The 25,311-nt window shown below is 37.8% G+C and overlaps 1 protein-coding gene across 1 annotated transcript; it reads left to right on the forward strand.

The window, feature by feature from the left end:
• The first annotated feature begins 16,865 nt into the window (after window positions 1-16,865).
• LOC110873500 (xanthotoxin 5-hydroxylase CYP82C4) lies at window positions 16,866-21,637 on the forward strand. The gene is made up of 2 exons (XM_022122440.2): window positions 16,866-17,844; window positions 20,782-21,637. Exons 1-2 carry the CDS (start codon window positions 17,266-17,268, stop codon window positions 21,400-21,402), a joined length of 1,200 nt encoding a protein of 399 aa, XP_021978132.1. The 5' UTR covers window positions 16,866-17,265; the 3' UTR covers window positions 21,403-21,637.
• The last annotated feature ends 3,674 nt before the right edge of the window (window positions 21,638-25,311 follow it).

The following is a 25,311-nucleotide window of genomic DNA, read 5'->3' on the forward strand; positions in this document are numbered from 1 at the left end:
TACGCCGTTAAGAATTATCAGCTGCTTGAAGGCGCGAAAGTGTTTGCAGAAGGGATGTGCTGCCTTCCTGGCACACATTGTGGATAAGAAAGCTGAAGAACCGAAGATCGGAGACATCCCTGTCGTAAGGGAATATCCAGAAGTCTTCCCAGAAGACTTGCCTGGATTGCCGCCTCAGAGGCAAGTGGAGTTTCGCATCGATTTAGTTCCAGGCGCCGCGCCTGTGGCTAAGGCACCGTACAGACTAGCTCCGTCTGAGATGCAGGAACTGTCGACACAACTCCAAGAGTTGTTAGACAAGGGATTCATCCGACAGAGCTTCTCGCCTTGGGGAGCTCCAGTTTTGTTTGTCAAGAAGAAGGACGGTAGTTTCCGTATGTGTATTGACTACAGAGAGTTAAACAAGCTGACGATCAAGAATAGGTATCCTCTGCCAAGGATTGATGATCTGTTTGACCAGTTGCAAGGTTCAAGCTTTTACTCAAAGATCGATCTTCGATCTGGATACCCTCAGTTAAGGATACAAGAGTAAAGTATCCCGAAGACAGCCTTCAGAACTCGTTATGGACACTACGAGTTCCTAGTTATGCCGTTTGGGTTAACAAACGCACCTGCAGTATTCATGGATTTGATGAATAGAGTTTGCAAGCCGTATTTGGACAAGTTCGTGATAGTGTTTATCGACGACATTTTGATTTATTCAAAGACGAAGGCTGAGCACGAGCAGCATCTTAGAGCTATTCTGGAGCTGCTAAAGAAGGAACAGTTGTACGCCAAGTTCTCTAAGTGCGAGTTTTGGCTACGAGAAGTGCAATGCCTTGGGCACGTGGTGAATGGAGATGGAATACATGTTGATCCCACAAAGATCGAGGCGATCAAGGATTGGGAAACGCCAAAAACGCCAACCGAGATTCGACAATTCCTGGGTTTGGCTGGCTATTATCGAAGGTTCATCGAGAACTTTTCAAAGATCGCTCAACCAATGACGCTCCTCACTCAGAAGGACAAGAAGTTTGATTGGGGAATCAAACAGGAGGAAGCATTTCAGATATTGAAGGATAAGCTTTGCAACGCGCCAATCTTAGCTCTACCGGAAGGTACAGATGATTTTGTGGTATACTGTGACGCATCGCGTCAAGGATTGGGTTGCGTGTTGATGCAACGCCAGAAGGTTATTGCCTACGCGTCACGCCAGCTGAAAGTGCATGAAAAGAACTATACCACACACGATTTAGAGCTCGGCGCAGTAGTTTTTGCTTTAAAGATCTGGAGACACTACCTTTATGGTACAAAGTGCACAATCTTCACATATCACAAGAGCCTCCAACATATATTCAACCAGAAGGAGTTGAACATGAGGCAAAGACGATGGGTAGAACTGTTGAATGACTACGACTGCGAGATTAAGTATCATCCAGGGAAGGCGAATGTGGTCGCCGATGCCCTAAGTCGAAAAGAGAGGATCAAGCCCATAAGGGTTAGGGCTTTGGAGATGGTTGTTCGAACCGATTTTCCTCTGCGCATTCGTGCCGCGCAGAAAGAAGCTCTCAAGGAAAGAAACCTTGAGGAAGAGTATCTCCGTGGGATGGAGAAGATATTGGTACCAAACAGAGAAGGAACGCTGTGTTTTGAGAAAAGGATTTGGGTTCCTTTGTTTGGTGGTTTAAGGAAGGTTATTTTCGATGAAGCTCACAAATCGCGGTACTCTATCCATCCTGGAGCGGATAAGATGTACCAGGATCTTATAGATTATTATTGGTGGCCTAGGATGAAAGGCGATGTTGCTGTTTATGTGAGCAAATGTTTAACTTGCGCCAAAGTTAAGGCGGAATACCAGAAGCCTTCGGGACTTCTGCAGCAACCAGAGATTCCCAAGTGGAAGTGGGAACAAATCTCCATGGATTTTGTTACAAAATTGCCAAGAACGCCAAGAGGCCATGACACTATCTGGGTGATAGTGGATCGATTAACGAAGTCAACACACTTTTTACCTATCAGAGAGAAGGATAACACGAGCAAGCTTGCTGAAATCTACATGAGAGAAATTGTTACATGCCATGGAGTACCTTTCTTGATCATCTCTGATAGAGACAGAAGGTTCATATCAAGGATTTGGCAATCCTTCCAGGAAGCCTTTGGCTCGAAGTTGAATCTGAGCACTGCTTTTCACCCGCAGACCGACGGCCAAAGCGAGCGGACGATACAGACACTAGAAGATATGCTGAGAGCATGTGTGATGGATTTGGGCGGTAGCTGGGATAAACATTTGCCTCTGGTCGAGTTTTCATACAACAACAGCTACCACACCAGTATTGGTGCCGCGCCATTCGAAGCTTTATATGGGCGCAAGTGTAGATCACCGCTTTGTTGGGCTGACGCAGGTGATAGACAATTGGTTGGTCCTGAAATGGTACAGGAAACCACAGATAAGATCGCCCAGATACGAGATCGCATCAGTGCGGCTCGTGACAGGCAGAAAGCCTACGCGGATCGAAGCAGGAAACCTCTGGAGTTTGAGGTTGGAGAGATGGTTTTGTTGAAGGTATCACCCTGGAAGGGTGTGGCACGCTTTGGGAAACGTGGAAAGTTGAACCCGAGGTATATTGGACCATTCAAGATCTTGGAGAGAATCGGGTTAGTAGCTTACAAGTTGGATTTACCTGCCGAACTGAATGGTGTTCACGATACATTCCATGTATCCAATCTGAAGAGAAGTCCAACTCAAGATACAGTTGCCATTCCTACCGACGAAATTCATGTTGACGACACGCTCCACTTCATTGAAGAACCTGTCGAGGTCACGGATTGGAAAGTAAACAAGACCCGCCGGAGCAGTGTCAAGCTCGTCAAAGTTCGTTGGAATGCTAGACATGGTCCTGAATTCACCTGCGAGCGTGAGGATCGAATGAAAGAAAAATACCCCCACTTATTTCCTGAGAACCCTGCTTCTACAAGCAGAGCTTAAAATTTCGGGACGAAATTTTTCTAACGGGGGGAGAATGTGACAACCCTCACTAAACCAGGTATCCGTACGACTTAATTAACTATTAATTGCTGCTTAATTACTGTGCTTAACTGAGATTACCGATGAACTGCTACTTGATTGTTGATACTTGTATATATCTGCATCATACTTTGATTTCCGTCACTACATTATTTACTTACTGGACTTTAGTGACAAACATGATGCACAAAAGCACAGTAGCATTTGAACGGATATCCTATTGAACATGCTGATAAAGCCAGCATCAGGCAGACACTGCCTCTAAGGGCCTGTATGAGCCAGAAATATTTTACTACACCCATAGTGAGTGTAGGGATACAAGGGTTGTAGAACTGCGTCTCTAGGAATAAGATATAATGATTGGATGTGCCTAAAACGTACTCTAAGCACGAAACACAACACTTTTATTTACATACTAGCTTCTGGCTAACTAATAAAGTGCCAAAACATGGGGAAAATATTCCTGACACTTTATAGAATAAGTGGTGTCTCTAAAAATATTATTAACGACGCTTTAAAAGGAATTTGGCGATGTGATATCGTTCGATGCAACCTTCAAGACAAACAGGTAACTGCTTCAAAGACAAACATGTTTTGTTACTGAATTTTCACATGTTTTGTCTGTTAATGAGTGTTCAATATCGCATGTGTAGACAACAGAGTGGTGTTGAACATATCGCATGCTTTTCCCCCTGGTATCGCATTTGACTTTTGTTAATTCGCATATAATAAACGTGATTTCGCATTTGTTGTCCAGGTACAAGATGGTGTTTGTTCCGTTCACAGGCATTGACAACCACTGTCGGAATGTAACACTCTCAGCTGGGTTGTTGGCATCAGAGAGTATTGAATCATATAAATGGCTTCTAAATTCATTTTTAAAGTCATTTTGTCGACAGCCTAATGTTGTAGTGACGGATCAAGACCCTGCTATGAAACAGGCTATTGAGGAGGTTTTCCCTATTAGCAGACACAGATTGTGTATGTGGCACATAATGAAAAAAGTGGCAGATAAGGTAGAGCATGCAACATTTTTTGGTGTTTTTGTTGGTGTTATTTTTAATTATTATAGCTTTTTGTAATAGACTGATTTAAAATGCATTTTATTTGTTAAAGGTTGGGCATGAGTTGTGCAATAATGATGAGTTTAAAAGGAGGATGTGCGACATTGTTTGGACTGATTCGATTGAGCCCGAAGAATTCGAGAGACAGTGGAAGTTGGTGATGATTGAGTTTGGTCTCACTAAAAACAAATGGATTGATGATATGTTTGGGATGAGATCCATGTGGATTCCGGCTTTTTACCGGCATGAGCCAATGTCAGGTCTTATGAGAACAACTTCAAGATCAGAGAGTGAGAACCATTTTTTTTGTCAGGTTGCTAAGTCACAACTCACACTCGTAGAGTTTATGAATCATTTTGATGGGGCAATGGATGTTCAAAGGTTCAATCATAGGAAAAATGATCATATTTCAAGATATACTGAGCCAGCTGATTGGAGTCAAACTACATTGGAAAAAGATGCTGCTAAGATCTACACCAGGTCTATATTTTTTGATCAGCAATTAGAGATACATGGAACAATTTCCAAATGTTTGCCGATGGACACCAAAGTTGAAGGTCCACGTATCAGAATATTGCTGAAGGATTTTAAAGCACATGGAGATGGTTTATTGGAGGTATTTTTCATGTTTTTTTAGATTTGCGAATCCGTTACATTACATATGCGATTTTAGGTTATTTATTTTACATTATTTTTTTAGAAATGTGAAATTGTTATGTTCCACATGCGATATCAATTTTACTCACTTACATGATTGTTAAACATGCGATATTGTTTATGTTTATACATGTGATTTTAAACCTTATTATTAATTTTTTTTTTGGTTATTTGCTAGGTGTGGTTCAAGAATCTCGAGAATGATGTAACTGCACAGTGTAGCTGTTTGCGTTTTGAGCAGTATGGGCTACTATGCAAACACATATATTTTCTTGTCAAGATGTTTGGTGTTAAAGAAATACCAAACAAATATGTTATGAAGAGATGGACGAACGATGTTGTGCCGAATGAGTTAAATGTTAAGTACAATCTAAATGTGGGGGGCAAGGATGTGCATCAGAGGGCTAAACGGATTGCTCGTGAAATTATCCACACAGGGGAGTATTTGGTTAGTAATTTGATTTCCGACTTTGATCAACTTGTCTTAGTGAGGGATCAAATGATGCAGCTTAAAGAGAGAGTTGATCAGAGTCGCATAACCAAGCAACTTGATCCAAAATTTGACCGATTTTCAAAGTTGATTGGTTATCAACAACCAGTAACTAATGCTCCCCCCACTGTTCGTGTGCCTGCTGGTATAAGAAACAAAGGCCGTGGCTCGCATAGAAGGATTAAATCTAAGAAGGAACAAATGATCAGCCGCAAAGGGAAAAGGTCAAGGACATGTAGCGTATGCAATGAAAAAGGTCATGACATTCGGACTTGCGGCGAGCTTAAAGCCAAACAACAAGGTAAACACGGAAAAAAGAAGATGAAGGGTGTCCAGATTGAAGATGGTGTGAGAGACAAAGAAAATGAGGGTGAAGACGACGAAGAGGAAGATGACTTTGAAGATTACATCAGTGATGAGGGATCAGAAGAAGAAGATCAGAGGGAAGAGGTGTCTGGAGATGAAGATGACGAGGATGAGTAATGTCTTTTTAAATGTAAATGCGAATTTGTAAGAAACACATGCGATTTTATATTCATTAATGTATATCATTTTTTCACATGCGATTTTAGTATTATAAACATGCGATTTAATATGTATTAGTTTAATTTTAGTTTATATGATTTTTCAAATGCGATTTCTCCTTTAATACATGCGATGTTGAGTTATCTTGTTTTTTTTATGTTATAGTGGCAAAGATCCCTAATTCATTCATGCGATTTTTAAATTATATTAAAGCATAATATTTGTTCAAAACATATACCCAAAATACAAAATATTGGTTATTGTCAAACACAGCTACAACCATAAAATGATTTAACAGAAATTTAGTTACTTGAAGCAAAGATTTTGTCACGTTCAGTAGAGCTGAACTCCATCTTCTCCTTCACCGTGTTTAGAGCATCTGTCAGGAAAGAGAAGGCTAAGTCATCAGGTCGAGATTGCTCTTTTATGTGATCCAAAGCTTTGTCCCTAAAGCTTGATGGTGGTTCTTGAAGTAGCTTTTCCCATACTGCTTGATTGTTCTTGATTTGTTCAAGGATTTTGCCCTGCACATCAAGAACCAGATGAGAAGAGTTGACATCAGTGGTTATTTCTGTCAACGTGCGAGTTGACAATAGCTCCTTGATTGCAATGTTTTTGATTTTTTCCATATCTTCAGCTGCCATTTTTGTTTGTGTCTGTGTGTTTTGTGTGTGTTTTATTTGGTATTCTATGTCTTAATATGGAAGGTAGTTATCAAGGTTTTTTATATTAATATAGTAATTTTATTATATAGGTAGGGTGGTAAGTTCAGTAGTATTTATTGTAAAATTCATCATTACATGTCAAATTATAGTCACATCGTTAATAAATTAAGTTTTTTATATAAAATAATATCATTTTTAGTTTTTATGATTTGGTAGTTGTTGTTTTTTTTTTGTATTTTTGTTACAAATTTTATTTTTTTTAAAGTTTTGTTTGCAGCCTTATTCGAAATCGCATTTGATTCGAAAGAAATTCGCAAACTGTAAGAAACAAACATTTAAATGTCCCTTTCTATGATATCGCATGTTTAATTTATATGAAATCGCACACTATATGAAGGGGATATTGAAAAGTTTGATATCGCATTTGTATTATCATGAATTCGCAAACTATATGAATTTTCAAAGAATTCTTAAACTTTTTTACTGATATCGCATATGCATCCCATGAATTCGCAAACTACATGAAATTTCAAAGAATTCTTTTTTTTATACCGAATTCACATTTACATTATCAACGTTATCGCACATGATTTGTCAACCTGCACCATCTTCTTCGATAGTCAGTGCATACAGAATTTCTAAATTCGTCAGAAGTTTTCTCAGAAGAGTTTGTTGAAATAGGAATCGATCCATTTGGTGAATAAGAATCGTTCTGGTTAATTGTTATAATTTCGGTTTTCGTTTTGATTTAGGATCTTACGTTATGATTTTTGACGTTATGATTTTTGAGGTTTTGTTCGCCCTTTATCAGGTGCTTTGATCTTAAATTTGACGATTTTAACCTTGGCGGTTTCCTTTTTATTAATCCTATGTTGACATTTTTAATAGAAAAAAGCGCTGTTTATGAAAGATGATTTGACGGCTGTGGACGACGCGTACATAATGTACGATTAGGTTATTTGTATGATAACCGGCCTCTATATATATATATATATATATATATATATATATATATATATATATATATATATATATATATATATATATATATATAGGAGAAGGATCCGTTAGGAGCCATCCTTTATTGCGAGAACCGCAGGAAACAATGTGAACACAACCAAAATTACCTAAAAATAGCTAAAAAGCACACAAATTTTTTTTAATATTTTTTATTAAAAATTGCTACTTTTTGTAGCCAAAAGAAAAAAAAATTTTAATTTTTTTTTTGCTACTAAAAGTAGCGATTTTAATGTAAAAAATATAAAAAAAAATTGTGTGTTTTTTTGATTTTTTTAGAATTTTAAATGATTTTTTCAGGTTTTTTAGGGGTTTAGTTTTTTGCATTTTATCTTGGAGGGGGGGGGGTTATTTTTTTTATTTTTTTTTGTGTGTGGGGGGGGGGGGTTAGGTTTTCTAGGGGGTTTAGTTTTTAGCATTTAGCTTGGGGGGGAGGGTTAGTTTTTTTTTTTTTTTGGAAGGGGGGGGGATTAGTTTTTAGCATTTAGCTTGAGGGGGGGGGGGGGGTGGGTGGGGGGCGTTTAGGTTTTTTTTGGGGGGGAGGGGGTGGGGGGTTTAGGTTTTTTTTTGTTTTTTTTTTTTTTTGGGGGGGGGGTGTGGGGATGGGGGTAGGTTTTTTTTAGCTAAGTTTTGTTCACATTGGTTCTCGCAAAAAAGGTGCTTCTCGCATAAACCTTACCCTATATATATATATATATATATATAGGAGAAGGATCGGTTAGGAACCACCCTTTATAGTGAGAATCGCGAGAACCAGTGTGAACACAAACAGTACTACCTAAAAAAATCTAAAAAAACTCCAATTTTTTTTTTTACTATTTTTTGGAAAAATCGCTATATTTCGTTGATAATAAAAAAAGAATTTCAAAAAAAAAAAACTAAAAAATTTCGAGTTACAGTTTCTCCATGTACATGTGCATATGTATCATTTCTTTGTCAAATTCCGTAATTCATTACAAATATTTGACAATTGCACTTTCATTTACACTACCACGTGTAATACACTACCTTTTACGTTAACAATATTATAAATGCACATGTGCATCTATATGTATCAACATGAAATAAGGTGTTTTGGTACACTACTTTGAATACACTTTCTCTTTCATCTATCATTCCATCTATAATACACAAACATGAACATGTGCATTTTTGTCATTTCTTTGATAAATTCTGTAATTCATTACAAATATTATACAATTGCAATTTCGTCTACACTACCATATGTAATATACTTTTTATATTACCAATATTAGAAATGCACATGTGCATCTATATGTATCAACATGAAATAAGGTGTTTTGGTACACTACTTTGAATACACTTTCCCTTTCATCTATCATACCATCCATAATACACTACCATTACCTCCTACCATCCATAACACAATACCATTAACTCCTGCCATCTATAATACAATACCATTACCATTATTTTCACTTTATTACATGTATATAAACACCAGTTATACCATCCAATCAACAAATTACATCATAAATTGACAACTATAACCAAACCATCAACCACTAGATATAACTAACCAAAAAACATGTATATGGGCCTACTTCTCCATTCAAAATCACAAAATTTTTGTACCAAAACACGTTATATCATGGTTATAACTAATGATGCACATTTGCATTTTGAATATTGGTAATGTAAAAAGTAGTGTATTATAGATGGTATTGTAAATTAAAGTGCAATTGTCTATTACTGATAACGTATTACGGAATTTGTCGAAGTAATGATACAGCACATGTACATGGATAACTGTTACTCGAAAAAAAAAAGGATTTTTTTTTTGGTAACGAAATATTGTGATTTTTTTTAAATATTAAAAAAAAATTTGAGTGCTTTTTTTATTTTATTTAGATTTTATTTTGTGTTCACATTGGTTCTCGCGGTTCTTGCAATAAGGGTGGTTCTCAAATAAACCTCACCCTATCTATATATATATAGGTGACCGCTAAAATGAAAACCACTTTCAGTTGTAAGAACCGCGAGAACCAGTTCCTAACCACTAGATCAACAAGATGGATGGATGAGATTAAAAGTAACTAATATTAATATTAAATACATTTTGTGTTATTATCTCTTAATATTTTAATCCAAAAGGGTAGTTTAGTAAAATTACTCTTTTTTGTCTTTTAGTCTTTATTATTTTTTATTACTTTTTTGTTTTATAATATTACTTTTTGTTTTTTAAAATAAATTTTTTTTATTAAAAGCATTTTTAAATTTAGATTTTTTTAACAAGACAATTTTTTTTTCGCGTCGGTTTTTGCAGGCTGTTTTTACGCCCGGCTTTTTCACGCATCGTTTTTTAACGGGGCCGTTTTTGCCGCCCGTCTTTTTCACGCGCCGTTTTTACGCCGGGCTTTTTCACACGTCGTTTTTTAACGCACCGTTTTTACGCGTCGTTTTTTACGTTTTATAATTTACATAAAAAGTTTTACGTTTTACATTAAAAAGTTTACGTTTTACGTTAAAAAGTTTACGTTTTGCGTTAAAAAATTTACGTTTTACGTTTTACGTTAAAAATTTACGTTTTACGTTTTACATTAAAAATTTTACGTTTAACGTTAAAAATTTTACGTTTTACGTTAAAAAGTTTACGTTTTACGTTTTACATTTTACGTTTTACGTTTTTACGTTTTCCGCTAAAATTTTTAAACTTTTTATGTTTTACGTTTTATGATAAACTTTTTACGTTTTACGCTTTACGTATACTTTTTACGTTTTATGTCTTACGTTAAACTTTTTATAATTTAAGTTTTACGTTAAAGTTTTTACATTTTACGTTTTACGTTTTACTTTTTACGTTTTACATTAAAACGAACGCACCCATAAATCGCAAACTCGGTAGGTATCTCAGATAGATTGTTATCATCATCGACTGGGTGGAAAAAAATTAAAAAACCAACAACATCAAAACAATGTGTATCTCGAAAAAAAACGGGGTTTGGCTCCGATTTTCCAATAATCAGAGGCTGCAAAGTGGGGTTGCACGTTCAAAAACCTACTTTAACATCCGTTAAAAATAGGTTCCCGAAATCCGACCCGTTTTGAATTTTGGATGCTCTCAATCTTTACTCTTGCGATAATACAAGAAATCGCAAAAGCAACCAATGTGAGTATACATGACCCTTTTTCCATTTTAAATCACTTTGGGTGCAATATGTATTCCTATGCAAAACACACTATCACGTTGAACGTTATGTTATGCACCCTCTATCCAAATTGCACGTGGAACATTTGATTCTTGTTAGACATATTATGCTAATGTAAACATTCATGACTATATGCTCATTAACTTAGTACAAGCCTACCCTAACAATTATAGCGCTATAGGTTGTAACGCCCCGCCCGCTATCCTTGGGTATTGTTAGGTAAAACATGCTAACCTCCCGCTATCCTTGGGAAAGGCACTTTAATTGCGTAAACATTGGTTTGGGCATGTAGAGAAACATCGTTTCGAGCATATACTGTTAACTAGTAATCATTTTATTCATGTTGGATATGAGCATGTTAATCATTTTAAACATATTATACTATGTATCAAACTTGTATACTCGGCAGCTTTTTGTTGATTGTATTTTAATGCATATTGCAGGTTGATAGTCAAGATGTTGAAGAATCAAGTTAGGATGGATTTAGAAACCCATTTAATAAACTATGTTTGAATTTTCTTTTGTTTTATTTGAACGTTGTATTTGAATTTTACTATTTGATAGAATTTAATTTTAATTATATTGTCACAAATAGTGTTATGATGCTTTTGAGCGATTTGTTCGTCTCATCCCGATGTTTCCGCCATCGGTTGGGGTGTGACAGATTGGTATCAGAGCCATAACTATAGGGAATTAGGAAAATTGCTATACTTTCCCTAGTCTATAGTAGGAATACTCTGATACCAGATTGGTATCAGAGCCATAACTATAGTGTATTAGGAAAAGTAGGAATGCTTTTACCTAGTCTATAGTTTAGGAGCTTATCCTTATGTGTTGTTTAAAACTACTTTCCTTCTATCTTATTTGCTTCCCTCTATTCTCTTTGGTCTTCTAACATATATGCCTTTCCTAAGGCTAACACAATACTTACTTGGAGGCTTGGAAGACACTCTTATAACACAATTGAAACGATTCATCCAAAATAGGGGTGATTCCCACATTTGGTGATGACTTTCATTCAGCTAAACTTTGAATTTTGCACGAAATCTACCCTCAAGTTAGGAGTGATATCCAAATCTTTAAGGAAATTTCCATTTCATATTCTAGTGGACCTTTATCTTTTGATAAGTACCAACCACATTAGGGTATGATGTTATCAAGTTAGAGGTGAAACTCGCATCTTGTTAACTAGTCCCACTCCTCGATTTTCAATCTCGCCAAAGTTTCGATTTTCCCAATCGATTAAGGACGTGTAGTAACTGGAAGGACAAATACCGTTAATCGCTTCTCGATGAGAGTATTTGTCTATTAGGCCAAAGCACGTTTCCTTAATTCGAAAAGGACTTCGATTTACTTTGGAATAGTCATATGTTACGTTCCGTGAAAATCCATGTTTTACGTTAAATCTCTTTTATGCTATCTCAATTTTCATGTTTTTTACATTTGTACGTTATATCATTTCAATTTAATACATGCATACTAATATGTTATACTGGATTCGTGATTATTGGGTTATTCTTATGTGATGAACTTGTCCTTGAACCCACACCTTAACATGTATAGCACTATGCGTAGTGCTATAGGAGTAGCGCACCACCCGTGAACGTGAGGTCATGTTAAGTCTTTAAATTGCGGTACACGATGGGTTGACCTGTTTATTCACATGCCAGTGATACGTTAATCTTGTTAACTAAGTATGTTATGTGGATTGTTTTAAATTTTTATGCTAATACTCAGATTTCCAAAAATGGAAGCTTATCGTATAGATAGGAGTGATTTCCTTACCTTAACGATTAGCTCCGCTCAATTTTCAACTTCACCAATGAGCTAGGGGTGATTTCCTTACCTAAGAGTTAGTTACCAACTCTTCTTCGTTCTCAATGGAACTTTATATTTGAACGTTACTTTCATTTCAAGCTTGGATACACGAATCGCACTATATTCGCAATCTAAAACAAGTAATAATATTCTTTCGCGGACAAACTAAATTTACGATGCTTTTGTTATCTATGTTACACTATGTTAAATTCATGATTATGCTATGTGAAACTAATTGAACATTTTATATGCTATGTGAAACTAATCGAAACATTTATATGCTATGTGAAACTATGTGCTATGTGATACATTCATGAAAACAATTTTTCTTAACAAAACATTATGATCAAGTCTCATCCATTCTATTTTTTTTCTTTTGAATCTTTAGATGCCATCCTTTCAAAGGTTTCCTCTTAGATTTCGAGGACGAAATCTCCTAAAGTAGGGGAGACTGTAACATCCGTCAAAAATAGGTTCCCGAAATCCGACCCGTTTTGAATTTTGGATCCTCTCAATCTTTACTCGTGCGATAATACAAGAAATCGCAAACGCAACCAATGTGAGTATACGTGACCCTTTTGCCATTTTAAATCACTTTGGGTGCAATATGTATTCCTATGCAAAACACATTATCACGTTGAATGTTACTTTATGCACCCTATATCCAAATTGCACATGGAACATTTGATTCTTGTTAGACATATTATGCTAATGTAAACATTCATGACTATATGCTCATTAACTTAGTACAAGCCTACCCTAACAATTATGGCGCTATAGGTTGTAACACCCCACCCGCTATCCTTGGGAAAGGCACTTTAATTGCGTAAACATTGGTTTGGGCATGTAGAGTAACATCGTTTCGAGCATATACTGTTAACTAGTAATCATTTTATTCATGTTGGATATGAGAATGTTAATCATTTTAAACATATTATGATATGTATCAAACTTGTATGCTCACCAACTTTTTGTTGATTGTATTTTAATGCATATTGCAGGATGTTAATCATTTTAAACTTTTTGTTGATAGTCAAGATGTTGAAGAATCAAGTTAGGATGGATTTAGAAACCCATTTAATAAACTATGTTTGAATTTTCTTTTGTTTTATTTGAACGATGTATTTGAATTTTAGTATTTGATGGAATTTAATTTTAATTATATTGTCACAAATAGTGTTATGATGCTTTTGAGCGATTTGTTCGTCTCATCCCGATGTTTCCGCCATTGGTTAGGGTGTGACACCTACCTTCCACCATCCTTGCTACGCCATCGTCACCAAAATCTACGTTTTTTTTGCATCATCGCCGCCCCAATCCAAACAGATCAAAACCCACAGAATCAAAGAATACAAAATACATCATTCAAACAACCCTGCATCATTAAAAAAAAACATTCAAAACAGTTGCAACTCAATATTTCCAGATCCTGATAAATAATTCAAGCTTTTAATAATAACTCAAAGCTAAATATACTAATCTTGTTGACCGTATAGGTTTTTAAAAATCCATTTTGATCTTACTAACATAAAAATTTTTGTAGATGCCAAACATAGTTGCTAAAAATAATGGGAAAACCCTTTGTTCATTGCCACCAACATCCAAGATCGGGACAAAAACAGAGACACAAGATCAGAACAAAAAAACATCAAGAAAACCATCGCTACCTTGTCGGCATCCCACCGCCGCCGTCCTCTTTCTCAGCCGGAGCTGCAACGCCACCGTCGCCGCTGCAACGCCACTGCCGTCGTCCTCTTTCTTTCTCCTCGGACTCTCTTTACAACGAGTGTGAACGAGTGTGAGAGAGGAACAAACAGGGGTGGGTGATGCCAGTGGTGAACGAGTGAGAGAGAGAGAGAGAAACAGGGGTGGGTGATGCCGGCAACGAGTACATCTGAAACTCCGGCGTCGGTGTGGTGCCGGTTTGGGTGTGATGCCGGTGTGGGTGGGGTTCAGATGGCTAAAGGTGACGAAGATGATGATCTCTTCATCTTCATCATAGACGAAAGAGAGAAATTCCCTGGAAGTTTCAAAAGAGATGAGAGGTTTGGTGTTGCAGGTTTGTTTTTCTCTAGATGAGAGATGAAAATAGAAGATGGAGTTAAAGTCTAAAGAGAAGAGAGGAGAGATGAGAGATTAAAAGTCTGCAAGTATTAATGAAAAGAGAGAGGGAGATTAGACAATTTGAGTAAATGACCAAAACACCCTTTGTGCTGGTGTAATATGATTGGTGGAGAGTGGTTCTCACGGTTCTTACAACTGGAGTTGGTTTTCATTTTAGCGGTCCCCTATATATATATAGAGAGTAGGAGTTGGGTGGAAAGTCTATTTTTCCTAGAAAGTCTAGGAAGGAATAAGAATTGGACATGTGTCATTGAGGGATTTTAAGTAGAAGGGCTATAATGTAATTTCACATTTTAATTTTATTTTTGGAATGTATCTTCATTAACTAAAAAGCCATGATTTTCGGAATTTTATTATTTTCGAATTCAAATCTGGAAGTCAATGTGTTTATCTGAAAACTATCAACATGTTCTTAGTGATGTGTGTTACCAGTCAGAGAGGTTGAAGTCAGTGTGTTTTAACACTCTGAAGTCAATATATAATCAGGTTATGTTTTACCAGTTCTTTTGCATTTCAACAATCTGAATGTGTTTTATGTTATTGTCTATGTCACATTACATCGCATATTCCATTGTTCAGAAGATTACTGGAATTTATCAGCATGTTCTTGTTCTTGGTGCTGTGTTTTAACAGTTTACAGGGCTAAAGTCAATTTTCTTTATAGATCCCACAATATAAAGATGGTAAAACACAGGGTATGAATCTGATTGCTGTTAAAACACAACTGTATGAATCTGAATGCTAAAACACTACTGTATGAATCTGATTGCTGTTAAAACACAACTGTATGAATCTGAATGCTAAAACACAAATGTATGAATCTGCTTGCTGTTAAAACACAACTGTATGAATCTGTTTGCTGTTAAAACACAACTGTATGAATCTGAATGCTAAAACACAACTGTATGAATCTGCTTGCTGCTAAAACACATCTGTATGAATCTGGATGCTAAAACATAACTGTATGAATCTGAATGCTAAAACACAACTGTATGAATCTACTTGTTGTTAAAACACAACTGTATGAATCTGTTTGCTGTTAAAACACATCTGTATGAATCTGAATGCTAAAATACAACTGTATGAATCTGCTTGCTGTTAAAACACATATGTATGAATCTGGATGCTAAACCACAACTGTATGAATCTGCTTGCTGCTAAAACACAACTGTATTAATTTGCTTGGTGTTAAAACACATCGTCAACAAAATGGAGATGATAAGAACAATATTTGAATGGTGATGATGAACTCGGAGATGGAGAAGTGTTTTAATTTGATCCGGTGCTCTCCATCGTTTCTAAAGTTATATTCTTCCATGATTGTAGTTATTTTTGGTAGGGATTTGGGTTTCCAAGATGGGTTTGGAGAGAGAGAGGGGGAAAATCGCTTGAAATTAGGAATTGGGCGGTTATCTAATTGATTTAATAAACGGCCATTGACAAAATTGCCCCTACTCATTTAAAACAATCAATTAATTAAACTCAAATATTACAAAATTGCCATTGATTTAATCTCAACCCTTAAACACACCAATCGGATGAACCAGATCGCTTCCTAGACTTTCTAGGAAAAACACACTTTCCGTGCGAACCCTACTCTATGTATATATAAGTATGTATATATGGGTAAAAGACTAAATTACCCTTGTGTCATCACATTGAACGTAAAACAATTAACTAAGTTAGGGCTAAAGAAAATAGCGTATAGCTTTTGAAATTTAGTATATAAATAAAAAAATTTGGCAATTCACTCACTAATGTATATATACACACACAAAAAAGACCCTTTTTTTTTGTCATTGTCAACCATAACACCTTATGCACTTAGTTTAATTTTGCTTTACACCCCTTCAATTTAGTTGTTTTTTTTTTTTCAATTAAACATCTTTTTAAACCGTTGGTTTTTATAAATCACCCGGTCCTCGTCTCTAAATATGCTATTGTTGCGTATTTTTTTATCTACGTTTAATCCAACCCACTACAACGTGCGTCTCTCATGCTTATATTTATATACGTTTTGGTGTAACTTTTGTTCGAATAACTTGGCTTCGTATACAACGGCGTAAAATTTCCTTGACTATAATGTGGCCATATGGTTTTTTAATCGTTACACGATTTTTTTTTATTTTTATCTAAGTTTCGAACCCATTAGGAAGTGTAAATGATAACCCACTAGTATGTTCATTAAAGTAATTAAAAGAGAAACCCATTTGCGTAGGTGTGTAGATCTAACAGGAGCTACAAGATGCCAAGATCCATCATCGTAACCATTCAACTAGATATTTGTTATTTCCATTTAGAAGATCTTGGCTATAAATATAACTCAAATGTTGGTTATGCTAAGCAAAAATAACAAAACACAACAGCATTAACATGGCATATTTTCTTCAATTTCTAACACTTATAGGGTTATTGCTTTCTTCTATAATCTATGCTTACAAAATAAGCATGAGAAAAACACAAGAAAAAGGTAATAAACTAGTAGCTCCAGAACCATCAGGGGCATTGCCTTTTATAGGACACCTTCATCAGCTTCGGGTTCAAGTTCCAATCCCACGTATACTAGGAAATATGGCTGATGATTACGGGCCTGCTTACTCTCTAAGGCTCGGTAGTCACCAAGCGTTGGTGATCAGCAGTCAACAGATGGTGAAAGATTGCTTCACCATCAATGAAAGAAATTTTGCAACCAGGCCTAATCTCTCTGCGGGCCGCTACTTGAACTACGACAATGCTGGTTTTGGAATGTCACCATATGGTCGATCCGTATTGGCGAGAGATGCGAAAGATGGCGGTTTCTGAGCTCTTTACAAGCCAACGTGTTGAAATGTTCAAGCACATCCGTACCTCACAGGTGAAAAACTCCATTATGGAGCTCTATGCGTTGTGCCAAAGGAATGGGGGTCGAGCATCTGCAATTAACATAAGCAAGTGGTTCGAGTGCATACCGCTCAATATAATTGTAAGAATCCTAGTGGGGAAAGCATTCTCTAATGGTAACAACGAACAAGACTCGCATGTAAAAGAAGCCATAAAGAAACTACTGTACCTTTCAGGCTTCTTTGTTGTGTCTGATTTTTTTCCAAATCTTGAATGGATGGACATTGGAGGGCATCTTAAATCTATGAAGCAAGTGGCTAAAGAGCTTGATGGTGTCATTGAAAAGTGGCTTAACGAACATATTGAGAAGAGACAAGAACGTGGTAGCAATAAAGAAGGTGACTTCATGGATCTGATGCTGTCATCCCTACCCCAAGACACTGAAATGTTTGGCTATGGGCGTGAAACCATCATCAAGGCAACAACTTTGGTCAGTAACGTTGTTTTTTACCAATCTCAATATATATGTATATATATAACAGTCACTACATATACATTATTGATTTGTTGCTTTTAACATATATAAGGTGTAGTCTGTCTACTATTAAAAAGTAGAAACCTCAAGAAATTTAGTCTAAAATTCATTGTTTTCATGGCTAGACGGCCAGTCAGGCTAGGCCTACTCCTCTACTGATTCGTTTCTCTTGATTTTTAAGTCAATAGTTTATATAATAGTGTGTGAAAACTTTATTCTTGGGTTAAAGATTTCAACCAGTTTAGCTAGCAACTTAATTTATGTTAAAATAATTTGATTTTGGAGAATTTTAGGGAAAAGTAAGACGACATCGTGCATTTCGGAGCAAACTGCGTAAATTTAGGGAAAGTGAGAAAAGTGGAAAAAGTTGATGTGGCGCTAAAATGTTACACACTAAGAAATCTTGAACTTTTGCGATGATTCCTTGTGCGCTCAGTATTTATTATTAATTTTTAAAAAGTCAATATAAGATATATATTTGTGTGTACAAATACATGAACTTGTATTATCTTATTTATATAACCATTGGGTGTCAAGTCAGTGGCCACCGATCCTCACCTTAAACCGGCCCGAGGACACTCGAGTTGGCAGGGGTTTCACTGCTAGGCAACATTGTCGGGTCGCTAGCTTAAGAAGGGGGATCCCTTTCGCGATCGGGGGTACCGTGCATCTACCGTTTTTATTTATATAAAAAAGGTAGTGAGACATATATTTTTATATATTTGTGTGTGTATATATATACAGGAACTTGTATTATCTTATTTATATAGAAAAGTAATGAAACATATATTTTTTGTATATTTTCTTTCTTTTATATCGAAATTAGAATTGTAGTTTTTTTTCCCTATTTCTCTAACGCTTTCAACTTAGTTGACCGTTCGGTTTTGATTCACGAGGTCCATCGCCATTGCCCCTCTATATTCCCGTGGGTTAAATTTCTGTATGCCCAGCCTGCTTGGCTATACGTGGGGAATGACCACATCGGGGCATTCACGGGGGTCCAGCAAGGGGATCCATTAGGACCTTTGCTTTTTGCCCTAACCTTACACCCCTTAGTGCTACGGGTGCAGGAAAACTGGAAACTCCCCTTCCATGCTTGGTACTTGGATGTGGAATGGTTATCGGGGACGCTGTTCAGGTTGCTAAAGCTCTTGACATCATTCGTTCGGAGGGTCCACCCTTGGGGCTACGACTTAATATTAGAAAAACTGAGTTATTTTGGCCGACATGCAACGGGGTGAAGGTACGGCCAGGGCTTTTCCCCAGTGAGATTGGGAGGCCGGAGAGAGGTGTCAAACTGCTAGGAGGGGCAGTCAGCCATGATGCCAGTTTCATTAGTGGTCTAGCGGCTAAAAGGGCAACGCGAGCTGTTGATATTATGGGACAACTTCCTTTGTTGCGAGATCCTCAAAGCGAACTCCTCTTGCTTAGATCTTGTATGGGGGTTGCAAAGTTGCTATTTGGTATGCGAACTTCCCAGCCCCCCTTTGTGGATGATGCTATTTCATGTTTTGATAAAGGTCTTCGAGAGGTAATAGAAGACATTGTCGTATGTGGGGGGCCTTTTTTTGGTGAAGTTCAGTGGCGGATCGCGACCTTGCCAATGCGGCTTGGTGGGTTAGGCCTTCTTTCGGCCCAGGATGTGGCTGCCTATGCCTTTGTGCCTTCCAGGTCTCAATCTTGGGAGTAGCAGGACCACATTTTACGTAACAGTGGGGTTGCTAACACTGACCCGGATTATGCCAGCGCCTTGGAACGCTTGCATGAATCTCTCCCGGACTTTGATCTCGGCGGTTTCTCTAACAAGGACACCGCCCCCAAAACGCCACAGAAAACTTTGGCGAATGCCCTTTATTGTCGAATCGCACAAAGTTTGGGAGAAGATTTCCATTTGTCCCCTCGCCAGAAAGCCGTCATTGAATGCCTACAGAGGCCTCATGCCCAGGATTTCTTAACTGTTATTCCTATCGAAGGTCTGGGTCAACGTATGTCAGCGGTGGAGTATCGGTCAATCCTTAAGTACCATCTGATGATCCCCATGTTCTCGAATGATCAAACCTGCCCAGTTTGCCGTAAAGCATGTCTGGATAAATACCGGGAGCATGCATTGCACCGTAGAGTTGTCGGGGTTTAAGTATCGCCATGACTTTGTTCGATACGCATTAATGGATATTCTCAGACGAGCAGGGATCTCGGCAAAGAAAGAGGCACCAGTTAATTTTCTTACGGACCCAGCGGAAGGGAGGTCCACCCTACGCCCGACTGACGTGCTAGTTTTGGTTGGGAGGGCGGGAAACATGCTTGTGTCGATCTCACAGGTGTATCCCCCTTAGCCGGGTTCCGGGAAAATGGGTTTGTGGCGGGGCAAACGGTACTGAAAGTAGAGTCAAAGAAGGTGGAAAAGCACGCGAAAGCTTGTGAGGATAATCAGCATGCCTTTGTCCCTTTGGTGTTTGACACGTTCGGCTCCTTGGCGCCGGAGGCGGTTCGATTCTTGGCTAGAGTTCAGCGTGTGGTCCACAGTAACTTTTCGACCCCTCAGGGGCGAGACTTTATTTTTAGTAGATTAGTATTTTCTATTCAGAAGGGGATGGTGGCGCAGTTTGTTGCCTGTCTTATTTCATTGAATATATGAAATATGAAATTCAGAATGTAATTCAACTCTCTTAGAACTTAAATTTTTAGGGTTAATGTTTCCCAAAAAAAAAAAAAATCTTGAATTATTAAACTATTATAACGTCGTCGACTGGTACTTAACTCTGGTACAACCACTAGAATACAATAGTAAAATTTACGTAGCACCTATGGATGTGCTAGAATACAACTTAAGTTTATTTCTTATGTTTTGCATTCTTTTTTACAATGCTTACATACAAAAATTGATCTTCATAGGTTCTCATGTGGACTGGTTCAGAAAGCACTGCTGTGACAATGACATGGACACTCTCTCTATTACTAAACCACCCCCACATCCTAAAAGGTGCACAGGAAGAGCTTGACATCCATGTAGGACGAGAGAAATGGGCGGAAGAATCAGACATAAAAAATCTTGTGTATCTACAAGCCATAGTTAAGGAAACACTCAGACTGTACCCACCAGGTCCCTTGGCAGGACCTCATGAGGCCATTGAGGACTGCAAAATCGGGGGCTATCATGTCACCAAAGGGACTCGTCTGATCATGAATGTATGGAAGCTACACCACGACCCACAAGTCTGGTCGGATCCTCATGAGTTTCGACCAGAGAGGTTTCTTAAGGAGCACTCAGAGATAAATTATTCGGGTCAGAACTTTGAATACATTCCATTCAGCACTGGAAGGAGAATGTGCCCTGCAACCATGTTTGCTTCGAATGTGCTTCACTTGACATTTGCTCGGTTACTTCAAGGGTTTGACTTATCAACACCAATGGGGAAGCCTGTGGATATGAGCGAAGGCTTAGGACTTACCTTGCCCAAGGCAGAACCCCTTGAAGTTACTATCACTCCACGCCTTTCTCCAGAGCTTTATTAGAGGGCTCAGAGCAAACTGAAGCTGCATCTTGACCGTGTTATCCGTAAATTTATAAATGCGATTAGAACGAATATTATGTATATTGATAAGAAATAAGATCAAATTTATGCAACTATATCCATCTATCAAATACACATCTTGGTATTTGACTATATTTAGATCCTATATGTGTTTTTCCAGCTGTCAAATAAACTCATGTATTATGACTTATGTTTAAGGACTTACTTTGCATATATAATCCTATAATACGGTACCATGATTATACGTGTGTGTATCTTGAGTTGTTAATGATATTAACTTGCATGCATAAAAATTGCAAGATATACAAATAATTTACTTTATAAAGATGTATTTCAACGTTAAAATTGCTAATGAAAACTCACTGTTGAACGTCTCTGGTTATATATGGATTATAGGCTTATAGCTACACCATAACAAATTCAGTTGCAACTTAACTAGTACCCATTTTATTCATAAAATAAATGAAATTAACTAATGTAACAATTAGTTAAATAGTTGAGTAGTTTATTGAATTCTTAGTTGTATCAATCACTGTAAAATACCTTTGGACTGTTCCGAGAACGTCCAAGACCCATATAGAAAGATCCCACAATTTCCTCCTCTTTTAACATATTTACAAAAGCCTCGTAGGTGTCAAAAGCAAGAAGGAACGTCCCAGACCCATATAGAAAGATCCAACTAATTTTGTTGAAAGATGATTCAAAGCACGTGGTTCAACGGTCACTTCACGCACACATAAAGTAGTTATGCTGGTTCCTAGTCTGCTGGTTTTTAGTAAGTTCTTTTTAATAGTTTTATGAATAAAGGGTTTTCCCAAAGTTGTTGAGATGTCCTAGTTATACGGCTATAGCCGCTGTTATCTTTTCCTTTATATAGTCATAGCTTTTTATTTTGATGTATGCACTTCAATTCAGTCAATAAAGAACCAAACATTTGAGTCCTTGTACGTGGTTATGTTTGTGTGTGATCATAACTATTAAACCCAACAGTTGTGGTATCAGAGCTAGCAAGTGCTCTCATCTGAATCTTTAGTGTGTGAGAAACCATTCAAACCTTTCAAATGGAAGAATAAGTGAATCCTCTTCTGATGGCTGCTACCCTTATTCCTGTCGTTAAGGGAGAGGCTTATGAGCACTGGAGCAGACGTCTGAAAACAATACTGAGGTCTTAAGATCTCTGGGAAATGGTTGAGGAGAGTCTGAAACTAATCAGGCTAAACAGAAATGTTGAGTGTGAAGCCACTTGACAAGTTGACTCAGAAGTCAGGATAAGAGGATAAAAAGCAGGGTTGGTCCAATCTTCCCTGTGATCCAGAATTCACGGATCATGTCTTTCTCTTTCCTCTCTCATTCAATCTTATATATATGATTGTATTGTATCTGTAAATTCTTGTACCCAAGCTTAATACAAAACCTCCTAGTTACCGAGAGTGGATGTAGGTCAGAACTGGACCGAACCAGTATAAACCTTTGTGTTCTTGATTGTGTGTATGTGTGAGTTCTGTGTTATTTGTGTTCGTGTGACCCGTTCGATCCCTAACAACTGGTATCAGAGCACAGGCTCTTGTTGTTGAACACGAACACAGAGGTGTAGAAGGAGGAAGGAGATACTGACCTGTGAAATCGAAACTAGGGTTCTGATCAGAGACGCTCGTCAGCCGCCGCCGCTGCCGCTCTCTTCATCGCGAAGCTAGGGTTTCCGATTGAAGACCAGAAACAACACATTTGCCACCGCTGCCAGAACCATCGCCGCTCAGGTGAATCACCGCCGTGATTCCGAAGCCGCCTCCGCCAGAACCACCGTCGCCTTCGCGACTGTCTAGGGTTCCGACGAACCTGTCGCCTGCCCGTTCTCTTGGAAGGTCGCAGGAAGAAGAACTAGAGGTTTTTTTTTCTTGTTCGGTGAAGGAACAAAAAAAGGGACATAATTTTTTGTTCTGGTGGAATTGGGGAAGAAAAGCAAGTACCGTGCTGTCGCAACCCCCGTCCCTCTATACAATTACGGGAACGGGCGGCCACGGCTAGTTTCGGTGGTATCTGGTATTGTCTAATTTTGGCAGCGGAAATTTCATCAGGACCGTAGTTAGGAAATATTGTTATCAGAGTAAAATACCACATTTTCATAATATTCAACACATGAGATAAAACCCAAGTTTTAAGTATACACAATTCCATAGGAATAAATCCTATTTTTATTTAATAAAAACATCTATTTCTTTTAGGTAACTTTAATGCCACTTTTCCAAGTCTTCAGTGCTGTCCAGCTGGCTTCTATTTGGCTTTCACATTTTGTTACCTAAAACGCGTTTAAAAATATTTTGTCAGTGGGAAATACTGGTGAGTGAATCCCATTTCAATCAAGTTTTAATAAAACCCATTGTACAGTATTGAGGGCGGTCTCGCAATTACATTTATTTCCAAGTCATACCAATTACCACCCACGGTACTGTCAGACCCGACTTGTGGAAATGTTACCCCTCGCAAGGCAGTAACAAATTTTGTATACAAAACCCTAACATACCGACGATAATTGTATCCTTACAAATACTCAATAACTGTTTAATATATAATTAATTGTGTGAGGTTTTGTAAAAACAATTTGCAAAAAGGAGATTACTCACATTGCTGTCTTAGGTTTTCAGTAAGGATTTCCTGGGAATAATCTATACATTACACAAATGCACACGTGTTAGTATAATAACCCATTTTAACGTTAGTAATACCCACCCCGAGACGGCATTCCAACGACTATATCGGGCAGAACCACGACAGCCGTTACGGAACCCTATATCAATCGGTCAGAGTATCTAATACGTATCCAGGGGTTATGATACTTACAACGGAGCAGAACTTCGTTATTTAGGGGGTATTAGACCCGAGTATAGTGTATACTACTTGAAATTTAGAGAAAGAAAGAAAGATTTGAGTGAATTCGACTGAAGGCCCGAGCTCCAGCTTTATAGGGGCTAAGTTCGGGTTTCTCGCGGCCCGCGTAGACCTTAAGGGTCGTCTTACGCGGCCCGCGTAATAGGGGGTCTAGGGTTGTAGCTGATCCGGGTCACGTATAGGTTCAACACGTTGATGACACGTGTCGGCACCGGGTGCTGCCTCGTTTCCGATCTCTCGTGGCCCGCGTAGGCCGTAGCCGAAGGCTACGCGCCCCGCAACAGCTTTTAAATTTTTGTTTTAATTTAATTTTAATGCTAGATCATAATTCGGGCTTGGTTTTCACATACGGGGTGTTTTTAGGGACATATTAGGATATTTTAAAATATATTGGGGTGTCAAAAATATTTCGAGGGTGTCGGTTTAATTTAGGGTTGTTATATCCTCTCCACCTTGTTTTAGAGCTCGTCCTCAAGGTCTATTGGAACAGGCGTGGATATTTTCTTTGCATTTCTGATTCAAGCTCCCATGTGTATTTTGGTCCTCTTTTGGAGTCCTGCTACACTTTGACTAGAACTAATCTGTCACACCCCCAAAATCCACCTGCGGAGTATCACCGCTTGGGAGCGTGACATGACCAGGATCAAGCCATCAATCATATCAAACATAGCATTTAATAATATAAGTAGATAAAGTAATTCATCACGACATGATTGATGTTCATCAAAGACCAATGTGAATAAGTGTAGCGGAAGCATTAAAGTAAAACCCAATCATAAGTATAAATGTTTGTAACGTAATAAGTGTTTATCAATCCGTTGCCCACAACGACCTGCTCCTCCTTGTGCAAGCTCCATAATGTACCTAAGGTCCTGCAAGGCATGCAGCAGAGAGTCAACAACTAGTTGAGCGAGTTCACAGAAAGTAAGTTCAGTATTAGTAATTGTATGAGTCGTATTATGTTCGTTCATTGTTCATGTATAGTATTGGTTTCCATCGCGGG

Source organism: Helianthus annuus, chromosome 8 (genome assembly GCF_002127325.2).
Source record: "Helianthus annuus cultivar XRQ/B chromosome 8, HanXRQr2.0-SUNRISE, whole genome shotgun sequence".
NCBI classification, from domain to species: domain Eukaryota; kingdom Viridiplantae; phylum Streptophyta; class Magnoliopsida; order Asterales; family Asteraceae; genus Helianthus; species Helianthus annuus.